A 15,055-nucleotide genomic window follows, 5' to 3' on the forward strand; every position below is an offset into this window, starting at 1 on the left:
GAGCTCTGTGTCCCATGATGTATGAACAAGAAAAGTTATTTTGCCCATACCAGATATTTAGCCTGGAGGGTGAAGTTGACTGTATTAATCACCTTTTTCCAATATTAAAGTTTGGGCCTACTTATATCCCCCTGCTTGGAGATGCTGGACTGTGGATCCCCCCCTCCCCCCCTGCAAGTACTGGCATCTCTGAACTATATAGACTGTTTGTAACATTAATGTTGTGTGCCATCGTCCCTTGTGGAAGTCTGACTTGTATATTACATTATTCATTTAGTACCGTATATACTCGAGTATAGGTCGATCCGAATATAAGCAGAGGCCCCTAATTTACCACAAAAAAAATGGGAAAACTTATTGACTCGTGTATAAGCCGAGTGTGTGTCCGTGTCCCTGTGTGTGTGTGTCCGTCCATCCCTGTGTGTGTGTCCGTCCGTCCATCCCTGTGTGTGTGTCCGTCCGTCCATCCCTGTGTGTGTGTCCGTCCGTCCATCCCTGTGTGTGTGTCCGTCCGTCCATCCCTGTGTGTGTGTCCGTCCGTCCATCCCTGTGTGTGTGTCCGTCCGTCCATCCCTGTGTGTGTGTCCTGTGCCTTTGTCCTGTGCCTTTGTCCTGTGCCTTTGTCCTGTGCCTTTGTCCTTCTGCAGCGATCTGCATGTAAAAACATGCCAGGATCGCCGCACCTCTTCTCGTCTGTGACAGACGGCGGCCATTCCACTGTTCAAAAGCCGCGCCTCCGTCTGTGATAGGCGGAACACTCAATTTCCCAGCAGTCAGTGTTCCGCCTATCACGGACATCCTCTCATCCTCGTCCGTAGTATGAGGATGAGCGGATGTCCGTGATAGGCGGACCACTGACTGCTGGGAAATTGAGTGTTCCGCCTATCACAGACAGGGAGGCGCGGCTTTTGAATAATGGAATGGCCGCCGTCTGTCTGCACGACACGCTGATCGTGTAGACAGACGGCGGTGACTCGAGTATAAGCCGAGGGGGGGCACTTTCAGCCCTAAAAAAGGGGCTGAAAATCTCGGCTTATACTCGAGTATATACGGTAAACTCTTTTAAAAGACAAAAACAAAAAGTGATTCAGTGTAGAGTTTTGTGATTCTTTACAGATAGACTCAGACAGAGGCTTGTATATACAAATGGCGACAGAACCTCTAAAAGCATATATCCTTAAAGCAGAGTGTATTTTATCTCATATATGTTCTCTCAATGTTAATAAAGCAACAACAGATGTGCGGCTCATCTTCTCAGATACATAAATGAATACATATCACATGCTGGAAAATGACTACCGGTAATTGATTTATAGGGGAATTGTCCAAACAACTGTGGCCTTTGTACTTGCCGATTTCCCACAACAATTGAATGAGTCATGACTTGTGTATCATATCCTAATGTGCTACATCTACATTTTATTTTATTTTAGGGGTTTGGTCTGGTACACGAGCTATGCACCACCTAAATGGTATAGCAAATGCCACCACTGTAAATGATCTCCATCTTTACACTGGTACTGTGTATGTTGTAATCTAGTTCCAGGTCAGTGCCAGTACTGAAGCCTGGGCATCAGCCAGATAGCCAGGGAACAAGCATTTTTAAAATGAAAGGTCAGTGATGGAAGTTGATGTATTTCGTATAGCAGAGGAATCATTTTTGCAACATATGCTACACAAGGCACTGGATACTATTATTATTTAATATTAATATGCCACAAAGGAACATGAATAATATTTCAACTGAAAAATCAGAAAAATAATGTCATGAAAGGGGTTTAGATTACAATGTGCAGGCAGAGGTTAGGTTTAGGCCAACATACTTACAAGAATGTACACAGATCATTTACAGTAAAGAAAGAATACTGCATTTTTTCAGTCATGAAGACAGAAGTTGCTGTGGGGTTATATTTGGAAACCTCTTACAGACTTAATTATTTAAGACAAGACGCATATAAGAGTTTTCAAAACCAGAATTACCACAGCCAGGGATTGCTGACAAATATGTACTGTGCTAGTTTAGGCGCTGGGTTCAGTGAAAAATAATATAACAAGCTGAAAGTGACACATTACACAGGCGTAAGCAATAAAAAGAGTTGCAAAGCATTTTTAATAATGTGCTAAGGGGAAGCAACCCACAGAATATCCATTTATAGCAGCTAACCCAATCTAGTTTGCTGCAGGCAGGTCAGTGAAAAATGAATTGTGACCGTCTACTACGAGTTACTGTACTTTATTGCTTTGTTTAATTGGTTTCCAAAAAATGGTAAAACAAAAATAGCAGGAGACAAATGACAGTCTAAAATGTTCACGTATCTGTAGTAATTGCACAGCGCATAGATTCTAATGTAAAAGCTTGCTCACCTCTCTGGTCTGAAAACACACAGCTTCAAGAGCAGCAAATGCTATGTGATTCTTGTTCGTGAACTGCGTGAGACCGCAGATGATTCTATACACATGGAAACAAAAACAGGCAATCAGGTAAAGCATTCTAAATGAAGGCTGACCCATAGACATTGAGGGTGGTTGGACATACAGAAAGAATCTGACAAACACGCCATAAACTTGCATGTTGATGTTGGACAAGCATACAGATTTTTTGGATAGCGTAAGGGAGGGTTGTTACCCCTGTAATGTTTATTTTTGCCTATTGGGAAGATTTCCCTTCACTTCCTGTCCCATTGCCAAAACAGGAAGTGTGAGGAAATCTCTCCAAATTTGGCAATCTATTAGCGACCCCCCGGTCACCAGAACTTGTGCCCCCATTGGACAATTTTCCCTCTATTACTTTTCTGGGGACAACCCAAAATTTGGGTTTTTGTCCATCTAGGACTTACTTTCAATGACAATGGAAAACAGGACAAATGGAGAGGATGAATCTCCCTAACGGGAGCACAAACAGCAATAAAAAGTGGCAGGCATTCTAATCCGGCTCGTCGACTTCTCGTCTGTGCTATAGCTGAAAGATGGCTACAGTACGGTTGTCCATTTCTGAGAAGGCACAGCTGATCACAGATCTGGGAAGGCACAGCTGATCACAGATCGGGGTAAAGGGCAGATCACAGCAGCCCTTTACCATGTGAACAGCTGTGTCCAATCACAGCTGATGACATGTAAACAAACTTGCTGGTTAATGACAGCCCTTTCCTCCCGCGCTGTCACAGTGTGAGGAGAGTCTATAACTGGCAATTATGACAGGGGAATTTTGCACTGATCATCCAGTGCCCATCACTGAAGGAAAAAAAAAAAAAAAAAAGATTTTCTTCAAACATTTTGGTCCTTTTTTCATTTGTTTAGCAAAAACTAGAAAAGAAAAAACAGCAGCGATTATATACTACCAAAAGAAAGCTCTATTTGTGTGAAAACAATGCTAAAAAGGTCATTATTACAGTGTTGCATGACCACACAATTTTCATTCAAAGGGTGGCAGCACTGAAAGCTGAAAATTGGCCTGGGCAGGAAGGGGGTGAAAATACCCAGTGTTGAAGTGGTTAACAAGGGTGCAGGATAGGTTTTCTAACACCCATAGACATGAGACTGTGGCCAAAGACTGGCTTGAGGGACTCATAGCTCTGTGTAACTAACAATATGAACATGAGCAATTGGCTATATCAGAAATTGTAGTTAATAAAAATAGTTGTGATTTTGTTATTCAACCAGTGTTTTAAATGTGTCAATATCTGTAAGATTCAAAGTTAAATGTGTTTTCTACTTTACCTGCAAATACATCCAATTTTAAACATAATAATATAAATATAACAGTAATATGCCCTGCAAGATCCAGGTTTTCATGCTAGCACTCAATATAGCTGAGGCTACTGATCAGCAGGGTGGATATAAATCAATTTTTTTTTCTTTTAAATCAAAAAAAAAATATATATATATAATAAAATCAGACATGTTTGTTATAAATTGATTTTTTAGATTTTTAGCAAATTTATTTTAATAAAATGCTTTTGGAGTATAAATCTATCTAAAAGATAGTTTTCCATTTAAGATACATTCATAATTTAGTTTTTAGTTTATTCAGCATGAAATGGAGCTTTGTTATGTAGTATGAGGCTGCATATTCTGCAATATTTACATTTTTTGGTAAACTCATTCAATTCCAAGCTCTTCAATCTGAGATAACATGCACTGCATTGATGCATTCACATAAATTCACAGTAACCATGAGATAAAACAAATTTCAGGAATATTCCTTTATCCCATTGTTTTGCAAATCTATGTAACACTACAAACCAAGATTGAATCGGTTCTGACTTCGCTGTTTTACTAACTTGACAGCTTATTATTCTAAATAGGAAATCTTCATTTTGTTTACAAACATTAACGAGTCTAACTACCAGCAAGAATAAGTCCTTACATTTAAAAGAGCACCTGTAATTTCAGATCCATCATGGCAGTGCCTGTTAGCGGGCATCCATTCACCTGCTACCGCCACGTCCCTCACCTTGTTGTGTCCCTACCGCATCACCAGCCATCCCATTAAAGTGAATGGGACTGTCGGTGAATCAACAGCGGATCAGAGAAGCAGCAGCCGTGGAACAGAGAAGACAGTTGCTCTTTAAAAATTATGATTTAAATTGAGTTGATTCAAATCAAGCCTTTTTACTAGTGATTTAAATTGTGATTTAAATCACTTGATTTAACGCAAATCCACCCTGCTGCTCAATGCTTACAGTTTCCCCTGCACATCCCTGGGAGGTCAGCTCAGAAAAACAGCATGATATCTGCTGAGGTTCAGCTGAGGAACATCTCACCCCTCATAACCAAGATTACATTTTGTGAGTTATTTTGCACTAGCAGTACATCCTGTGATAGAGGTAATGTAAAGTTTATCTTGCAGCTCCATCTTATAAATATGCTTGAAGTAATTTCTTGCACTTCTGGACTTCTCAGAAAATAACACACCTTAAGATGTAAATTAAGTCTTCACTATTAGTCCTCCCCCCAGAATTTTTGTCCATGGGAGGCTAAGACACAAGTGAAATAAAATTAATGAAGTGTCCCATCCCAGCCTCCCCTGCCAGAGTTTCTATACCATCAGGGAAAATTCCATATTCTTACATACAATGGAATATGCAAAAAAAAAAAAAAAAAAAAAAAAAAAAAAAGCTTTAAAAGGTTTTTCTTCTTTTTGGAATGAAAATCCCTTGCAGATAGACTGACTGGGGCCTGCTTATAAAATCAGAACTAGAATGGAACGATTACCATTTTTTACAACTAAGCCTGTATTTTTGTTACACTCTGTAAATTTATGGCAACAATACACAAATATGTGTCTTGATTAAGCAGTGTGGGAAGGTTTTTCAATTACATGGTAAGGACATACCCCCTGGCACTAGGTTCCCAGTACGGTGCATAGAGGCCCGAAAATGCTGGAACAAAGTAGCAGCCATATGATGTACCAGCTTCAGCAGCAAGTCTCTCTAAGAAACAGAACACATATAATGAGTTAAAATAGCAAATCTGCCTGACATCTTACCAACTTGTAAAAAAAAAAAAAAAAAAAAAAAAAAAAAAAAATAAAAGTTATCCGATATTCTTACCTACTTCCTCTGTCGTCTTAACAATGCCAAGGTTATCTCTTAGCCACCGCACCACAGCTCCAGCTATGGCAACTGAGCCCTAAAAAATTATCAAAAGACAGGTAAATAATAAAATGCAAGTCCATTAAAATTTAGATCTTCAGTTTTTGGTGGACACTGGTTGGGCAAGTCTCCCAGATCTTAATTCATTGGACTTGCCAACAATAAAAGGTGCCCATACAATAGGCAGATTGGACAGCACCTCTTTTTCCCCAGCTACAGGCAATGTGATGCTACAAGGAACTTGTCAGATCCAGAGTGACTATAATATCGAAAAGATGTGAGCCTCGGTGTAGTTTTCCATATTGATTAAAGCAAATAGGAGTGGATTAATAAGAACTGCCTAAGTTCTCTCTATACCACTTGTTCAAATCAATTCAAATTTAGAAGATATATATATATATATATATATATATATCTATATCTATCTATCTATCTATCTATCTATCTATCTATCTATCTATCTATCTATATATATATATCCCTTAAAGTGGAATTCCAATTAAAAATAAAAATGTGCCCTTGGCATTTTCTGGAACCATTGTAGGTGTCTGTGTAAGAATCACAACAGAGCTCCAACCAGCTTCATCCCTAACCCCACCCCAGCTGTGATGCTGTATGCTTTCTCATGAATGAAGACGCAGAACAGGAATGTTCTTCCACTCCTCCTTGACTTGCAGGGAGAGGGGGAAATTCCTCAATGGTGGAGAATTTTAGGGAAACCAGCAGCAAAAGGAAAAAAACAGAACATTAAGACCCCTTTCACACTGAGGTGCTTTTCAGGCATGTGACCTTAAAGAAAGCACAACGCTAGCGCCTCAAAGGCGCCTGGCGTTTGATGGGCAGTTTTTAATTGCCCCAGTGTGAAAGGGGTCTTATAGGGAAGCAGCACACAGATTATATAAATTTACTTTCCTTCCAACCATGGGTAGAAACAAAATGGCTTGATTCTCCCATCAACACAATCAGTTCGTTTTGATGGGGAAATGCCTCCTCCCACAGCGTTATTGTGGTCAGCCAGGAACCTTCCCCACTGGCAGAACATAATGGTCACTGCCAGCAGCTATAGACCCCAGCAGTGATCGTATGAGAAAAACTTGATGGGCTAGTTGTATAGCAGTTGATCGAAGGATAGACAGACTTCAGTACAACCAGCCTGCCCATAGATGGATCGAATCTCAGCCAGTCCCTGCTAAACCCGCCAAGATTAGATACTTCTATGGCCAGCTTATGTCCCTTGTGCTGATTTGACTTCTACTTAGGCTTTAACATTTCCAACTTAATTGTAGAAAGATTGAACTCTAAGAAGAATAAATATTAGCTGCAAAGGCATTATAACAGGAAGCAATAAATCACTTTTTTGGTTCAGGAGAGTAAAAAAAAAACTAAAAAAAAGGAAGGTTTGAAAAAAAATCTAAAATTTACCTCGAGTGCATAGCAAGCAGGCTTGTCTCTGCCAAGCTGGTAAGCCACAGTGGTCAACAAACCATGATCAGACAGAACAGGCTGTAAGACATTTAACCTTAAATTAGTATAGACACATTGCACAATATAAGAATAAATAGTAAAGAAGTAAAAAGTGCAACAGTTGGAAGGCGCCATCCAATGGCTCAATAGTTAGGTCAAGTTAACAGTCTTCTTGGAGTGGCTAAATACAAAACGTACAAAAAAAGTAAAATACCTTTTGGAGAGAAAATAGTGACAGTTTTCATTAAGCGCTTACCACAAATGTGACGGTACTTGGTCATGTGATCTCTACAGAGGGGTAAGGTCAGTTTTTGCATTTGCCGATCTCCTTATTTGAAGAGATCATAAAGATCAAGAGCCTAGGCATTCAGACATATGGCCAGCCATGAAGGGAGCATGGAGCAGCACTTTTCTTACCAGAAACCTCTAACCAAAGTTACTAGGATTGTCAGCGGTGACCTCCTTCTAAAAACACTAGTTTCCTGGTTGTCTCTGGCTTCTGTACTTTCAGAGTCACTGACCCTGAATAAGTATGCAGATTATAAAGTCATATGGAAGTCAGAATTGATGATCTGCATACTTTCCAGGTCTGTGCCCCAGAAAGTTTTACAAAATGTTGGATGAACACAATGGGTTGCAATGGCTTGCATATTCTCCTCGGACAGTTGTCACCACCCCTATGCTAGCAATTTATTATTCTGATATTAAAGACTTGGGCAGACTTTAGTACTATAGGTTGCATTTAGCTGAATTTGGAGTAGTTCTTAAAAGTTGTTTGAAAGGATGCGTGATATGTTTTCTAGGTAACCATTATTCTATTAGGAGATATTCAGATACCTTTATATACAGTAGTTACATCTAGTTAACCCTGATCTCACAAAGTTGGCAATTAGCTTTATTTATACTAAGTATTCGGTTTATAAGCCATACTAACTTAATGTATTTCTAAAGGTTACACTTTTTACCCTAATGTGTTCAGAGCAATAGGCTCCTGCTGTCATCAGTCAAACTGATGAAAGAAAAGTGCAGGGGTTGCCAGTGTTTCGTCACATATGGTGACCCATCACATTTGGCTACCCGCTGGACTGCGCATGTGCGACGTCGCCATATGCGTTCCACCCCAGGTTCAAGCCCCACCATCAAAGTGGACAGAGTTATATTATAACAATGCTGAGCAAAGCGAGGCCGTGCCTGAAGCGTGGCAAGCGAAAGCGAGGACGTGCCCAAAGCAAGGCAAGCGAAGCGAGGACGTGCCCAAAGCATGGTGAGCGAAGCAAGGGCGTGCCCGAAGCATGGCGTGTGAAGTGAGGCCACGAGGGGCCCTGTGATGGAACGCATATGGCAGCGTTGTGCATGGCCACTCCAGTGGGTAGCAAAATGTGACGCGACACTGGCATGGTCTATATCTATAGAAGCACACAGCTCAACTCAGGGATGCAGCAAGTAGGGGTGTCTCTTTAGCACACGGCTAGCCAAGGAGACATGGAATGATTAGTATCACTTCAAATTCCTCACCTTCGGCCCTGTATTACACAGCAAGAAACAACCAGTACCGTATCTGCAGAGAAAAGAAAAAGTTAAAAGATGTGTTGGTTAAATAACACTAGTGTGATTTCACTTACAAATTGATAATATTGTTCTCAAGAGTCACAACTGAACCAGTAAAAAAAAAAAAAAAAAGGTGACAGAAATAGAAAAAGGACAGAGCTAAATTCACTACACTATAACATAGTGCTTTTAGAACCCAAATTCCCAAATTACAACTTTAAACCATGCCAATTTTGCACTACTAGCTCTTCCTCTACACTACATGGGGTAGACATTTTTTTTTTTTTGTGTTGCATTATATATTATGCAATTAACACTATATGTTGGTTGACATTTTTTGATGCCTCTTATGTATTCTTTCTTACTGGTTACCAATTAAATTTGGTTTGGTATTTGCCATGTATAGGTCCTAAAGTTTAAGCCTGTTTTATCTTTCAGTTTGGCCGTTGGGCCCCACTTTTTAAATTTTATATTCAGTACATCGAAGTTTCAACAAACCATGGGGTCAATTCACTTATGTTTACTGCATGCAACAACATAATGTGACTCATTAGCATAAATTACGTGTGTAAAGTGTGCTGGTAAATATTAAAAACCATATGGTAAGCTCTTACATCCAATTCACAAACATACAAGAGAGCAAAAACATGCAATATTTATAACCAGGGTTTTGTTGGCGGTACCACATGCAGTATTTGTCAAAAAAACAGCTGGTTGCTAAGGAGCGGGCCGGGAACCTGGCCGTCACATCCTTAAAGTATGACTTATCAGCTGTCAGCTGAATGTAAAAAAAACATGCCAGCCATTAAAAATTATGAAAAAAAACTAAAAAAACACCACAAACACAATGTGCCTTTCAATACATACCAGGACCTACGGGGAAATGGGAAATGACAACAAGCGAGCACTCCAACCCTCCTGAACCATACCAGGCCACTTGCCCTGGTATGGTTCTTTGGGGTCCACCCCAGAGCATGTTGTCCCCGTGTTGATGGGGTAAGCAACCAGCTCAATGTAGTAAACTGTAGCCTGAAAAAATGTGGCCATTACCGCTCAATCGAACAAATGCCATAATCGTTATTTAAAGCGCAAAAATTCTTACTGATTACACTTTCAAAATTGATTTACCGCAAGCACTATTTACCGCCTTTTATTGGACATTATTTAACACTTAGTGAATTGACTCTCAAGTCTTTTTTGGCTTTTTTCTCTCTCAGGGATTCTACAGTGGCAGAGTAGAAACAGTTCTTTCAAGTTACCACAACTATCACAAAGACTAACATTTCTCACTTTCTGAACTAAAGTTATGTACTAATTAGGGGTGTAAGAAAGTGATACCTTTGTTAATACCTGATGGATAGATGAAAAAAGAGTCTCTGGGACCTATATAAAAAGCTAGTTGATTCCACTTTGGCACCATCCAAAACCTAAAATATTGGTTCTAGATGCAATTGGCCTTTCCACTCACGTGTTTTTTGCTTGTCCATCTTGAAAGCACATTTGTCCAACCAGCGCAGCAGATTGGTCACCGAGACACTGCAGGGAAAACAGTTGTGTATATAATTTATAAATGAGAGAACCCACTAAGAAACTTCTCAAGTGAAAAGTATGCATGCATGTTGCCATAGCACGCCTCCTTCTGAAAATTCTAGCTACCCAGTTGTCCCAATGATCCTCTGCCGATTTCGTTCTTGTTCTGGGTTATTGACTTATTGTATTCAAATTAAAGTAAGAGTGAACCAGTATGTTCCCATAGACACACTCCTAAACCTTGTGGACAGCCTTCCCAGAAGAGTTGAAGCTGTTATAGCTGTAAAGGGTGGGCCAAATCAATATTGAACCCTATGGACTAAGACTGGGATGCCATTAAAGTTCATGTGTGTAAAGGCAGGCGTCCCAAAATTTTAGGTAATATATATCTCACACATACATACAAACACTTAGTGCCAAGTATCCACACAGGAGGAAACTGCTCTGCAAGTTTATTTTGTGAAAAATATTTGAATAATGGAATAAAGCAATTCTTTTTTACACTCTGAGCAGGCCGCATAAAATCTGTAAATGCAGCTCTAATAGGAGTCTTCACCCAGCATCTGCTGTACTGTGTGCGTTCAGGGCCACTCACCCGCACCTGCATGCCTGTCATATCAGGACAAGTGACTGTGTTCATGCAACCCCCGCATCCCCATAATTTTACACAAGCTGCCTGTACACAGCACCTGGCAGGTCAAGCTACAAACAAATGGCCCAATCCCAGTCTGCGGCCCTCAGCGTCCATGTCAATGAGGTCTCAGGAAAAACGTAAATTAAAAGGACTATTAAACAAAACGTACAGAAAGAGGAAACATTATTGAATTCAAGGCTTGGATTTGGTAAGCCTAGCATATGCAATTCCTAATCAGCAAGCCTTTGTATATCTACAGTGTTTGTCAAGCATCACTAGCTGATGATCTCCTATGTTATGCTTCCACAACATCTAGAGACAACAAGCTTGCACATTAGTTAGTTGCTCTGAACCAATATAAATGGAGTTACCAGAAGCTGCTGCTGTACAGCAGTAAAACACAAAACATACTTTAATGACAAAACCATTTCTTAAGAGGGTAAAATGATGACAGATCTTGAATAATTTCTATGCAGAATTCCAATAATCTTGTGCGTACTGTAATGAAGGTTAACAAATCAACTTACCCCAGATATTGGAACACCAGTCAAGGCTCCAGATTTCTGAAATTAAAACAAAAGCATTCAAACATCAAGCATGCCTTTGCATAGATTTTTTTTATTTTCATAAAATAGTGCCCAAAAGGACTACAGCCAGCAGCAAGCCAATGTCTCCATATATATGCGCAACCAGTGTGCAGCTGAACAGGACATAATTGTGACTTAGTGTCCATACAAATTTTTGTGAAACCACATAAAGCAACCAAGCACATTTCCAGTTATTGTTAACAGCACACGCACTGTCCAAGTTTACTAGAAAACACTGGAGTAAGAAACCAGGACTTACAATGGCCATTGTCACAAAATGGTAACTAGAAGCTGGTAATAGGAATGCAGCCACCATCTGAGGAATGGCCAAAAAAAGGCCATGGAAATATCAGAAGGAACATCACTTTTTTTATAGTAAATTTCTTTTATGACAAAATGATCTATTAGATAAATGAAGGTGTAGATGTATATGGATAACAGATGCCTAGTCAGAGCAGAATAAAAAAATAAAATCTGTGGAGTTGTATTACTGGAATTGATCGCTGCACTTTAACTGGAAATTGTGTGGCTTGAACCCCAAGTGCGTGTGACACATGACTGGTGAAGAACGCAGCAAGAACCTTTACTCACCAGGCTAGGACAGATTTTCTATGGTAGGCAAAAAAAACAAAAGGACAGAAATAGTTCACTACAAAAGGAAAGTTATACGTTTACCTGTTGCTTACAAAAAGGAAAAATTCACTGGGTCAAATGATACTTTAGGTTACAGTAGATTAGCCTTGGAAGAGCCTTTTGCTGGGACTAGCTGTATCAGATTTTCTTTAAAATTAAGACTTTCCTTTTTCTTACCACCCAAAAAGGCTGCTCATCTTTTTCAGCCAGCTAGTGGAATATGGTCAAAGCCTTAATAGTCTTACTTATGCATACTTTTCAGCAGCGCCAACTATCAGCCCTTAACAGCTTGTAAAATCTCCCACATTCAGTCAATATAACCAGCTACTTTCACAATAAAAAATATTTGAGACTAATTATGTAGGATTACAAACTGCCTTCTTAATTTCAGGTAATCTGGCCATCTACTGCTTCTCAGCTTGCCCCATGGGACTCCATTATCATTATCTGACGCATGCCGGGTAACGTGTAAAATGTTTTATATGTATTAAAACTCTAACCTCTTATACTAGATCATTACCAGCTACTCTCAAAATCTGGCCACTTACTAAAATCATCTAATGTATGTCCAGCATAACAGCAAGGAAGCAAGTGAGATTGTTGTGCTTTGTTTTTTTTTTATTCACAAAGTTTTACAATGTTGTGGTATGAAATAACAAAAGCAATGAAAAATGTCTCATTACCATTAGTCCATAGATTTCAGAACTACTTCTCACTTTTGGCAGCAAACTCATGGGAACATCAAAAAACCTAAAAATAAGAAACCGAGATGGTGCATCTTGATATTTATCAGTAGGAAGCCTTGCAAACTTTATACTTTAATAATCAGAATCTTTCATAAAAAAAAAAAAAAAGAGAGAGAGAAAGAAAGAGAGAGAGAGGGGGGTACTAGGTAACAGCTAAGAAATTAGAGGGTCATCCTGCACAATAGTTTTTAAACTAGGTACTAATACTATATGTTATTTTAGGTAAACATAAAATCAACTTTTTCTAGGTCCTGAGGAAGCCATTTCTCTTTGGCGAAACATTGACTGTCCAGACAACACCGGATAAATTGTTTTCATACTCAGTACACTGTACCAACCATATACTATGTTTTTATACTGTATTTAGCGTTAGTCTCTCCCCCTCTCCCATGTTGGATGAAGACATCTTTTCTGATCTGATTTTAGTTATATAATAAAATGATGTTGTATTTTAACATGTCTCCTCTTTATGGCAACTATAGTCCGCTATTGTAGGGCACATGGGGTCTCATCCCGGTACATACTTGTTTTCTGCATAGTTTTTAAACAGTTTGTCTGTATATGTGTAAATATACCACAGTTGTTCTAGAACAGTGGTGTCCAACCTTTTGGCTTTTTCCCGGGTCACATTTGAAAAAGAGGAATTGTCTTGGGTCACATATAAAATACACTAACAATAAGGCTCCATGCACACTGGCATAAAAATCGCTACTTCTACAGGAGTTTTGTGTCTGTAGAAGCAGCTCAATGTTATCCTATGTATTCATGCACATTAGGGCGATTACAGGCATATTTTACCATTAGCATTAAGAGGCAGGAAAAATCTCTTTTTTGTTCGTGTTTCTGATTGGTGCTTTCTGGCAGAAAGACCACAAAAAAGTCTCCTAAACTCGTCTAAACTATATACACTATAGGAGCATTTTTTTTGGTCAAAGGAACTGCCAGTGTGCTTGGAGCCTAATGCCCCGTACACACGATGAGATTATCGGACGAATCATCGTCTGTTTTTTTGCATGTTAATCTCACGTTGAATCTGATAAATTTACTAAAGTCACGAAAATTCTCATACGTCAGAATAAAAATTCGTAAGTGATGTAATGTGTTGTAATGCATTTGTATTGCATTTTCGAACAACAGTTGTATTGATTAAAATTAAAATTGTACGATCTGGCATTGTAGGAAAAAAATTTCCATGCCTGTCCGATAGAATAATATCGAATGAACTGTCCCGATTGGCTCTCGAAAGCTCTGTACTAACGTTCCGATCCGAATGAGCATTTTTCATACGAGTTTCGGATCGTGCGTATGGGGCATAAGGATAGGTGATGAGCAGAAAAAGTTGGGCAGATCACAAGTTAACAATCACGGATATAGGTAATGTACCTATCTGAGTAATAAAACTTAATTACTTTGTAATATAAAATGTAAAAAAGAGGGCAACATAAAAATATTTGTCACTGTTTTTGATAAACTAATGCATCAATATCTGGTTGGATGGATGAAGTAGCAATTATCAATGAATTCTCAAGTTGCTCATCAGAAATTTTGGTTCTAATTTTGCCCTTCGTATGCTTCATCCTTAAAAAAAATTTTGTTCACAAATATTATAGGTGCTGTCCAAAATGTATGACATGAATAAGGCACGATTGAAGAGTGGGATTTTTTTTGTGTTAATGAAATGCATAATAGTCCAGTAAAGAGACACCTACAAATTTTTTCTGCTAAGTGTAAACGCGTTTTTACAAAAAATCTAAATCAAGCTAAATTTTTAAAGCGGTAGTCCACTCAAAAAAAAATAAAATAATAAATTATTAAAAGCTAGCAGCTACCAACACTGCAGTTTCCCAGAACACAGCGGGGGGCGATGCGAAGGGGCGTGACTCCCGCAGGAGTCTATTCCCGGAAATGGGTTTCCCCCCTGAAAGGTGCCAAATGTGACACCGGAGGGGAGGAGGTTCCGAAAAGCGGAAGTTCAATTTTACGATTTTGTGTTTGGCTGCATTCATAGCAGTCTTGGGCGCCATGCGGTCTGTCGGCCACAGGTTGAACACCCCTGTTCTAGAATATCTGATTTATCTGCTTCCTCTTTTTCTTTGTAATGTATGAAGGAGGGAGCTCCAGTAACTGAAGAAAGTCCAGAAGGACAACACAGTTAACTAGGGGACTGGAGGACCTCAGTTACAAGGAACGACACCACTCATTAAACTAATTCTCTCTAAAGAACAGACGCTTGAGAGGTGATATGATAGCAATACACAAATACCTCAATGGCGATTCTGGCATAGGGAATACACTATACAGTCTCATAGAACGTAAGAA

General features: G+C 39.3%; 1 protein-coding gene across 4 annotated transcripts in view; it reads right to left on the reverse strand.

Moving 5' to 3' along the window:
* Positions 1–15,055, reverse strand: part of GK (glycerol kinase) — a 118,613-nt gene that overhangs the window by 33,057 nt on the left and 70,501 nt on the right. For 2 of the 4 annotated variants that reach the window (XM_077482571.1, XM_077482575.1), the window contains exons 8-16: positions 12,674–12,740; positions 11,949–11,966; positions 11,298–11,333; positions 10,075–10,142; positions 8,574–8,616; positions 7,017–7,097; positions 5,553–5,631; positions 5,336–5,432; positions 2,365–2,449 (exon numbers count right to left, since the gene is read on the reverse strand). In XM_077482571.1, the coding sequence (XP_077338697.1) occupies positions 2,365–2,449; positions 5,336–5,432; positions 5,553–5,631; positions 7,017–7,097; positions 8,574–8,616; positions 10,075–10,142; positions 11,298–11,333; positions 11,949–11,966; positions 12,674–12,740 (574 nt within the window). The remainder of the gene's footprint in view (positions 1–2,364; positions 2,450–5,335; positions 5,433–5,552; positions 5,632–7,016; positions 7,098–8,573; positions 8,617–10,074; positions 10,143–11,297; positions 11,334–11,948; positions 11,967–12,673; positions 12,741–15,055) is intronic. The other 2 variants (XM_077482572.1, XM_077482574.1) reach the window with 1 other exon arrangement.

Source organism: Lithobates pipiens, unplaced genomic scaffold, assembly GCF_037356315.1.
Source record: "Lithobates pipiens isolate NorthernLeopardFrog02 unplaced genomic scaffold, aLitPip1_a1.2 Scaffold_16, whole genome shotgun sequence".
NCBI classification, from domain to species: Eukaryota; Metazoa; Chordata; class Amphibia; order Anura; family Ranidae; genus Lithobates; species Lithobates pipiens.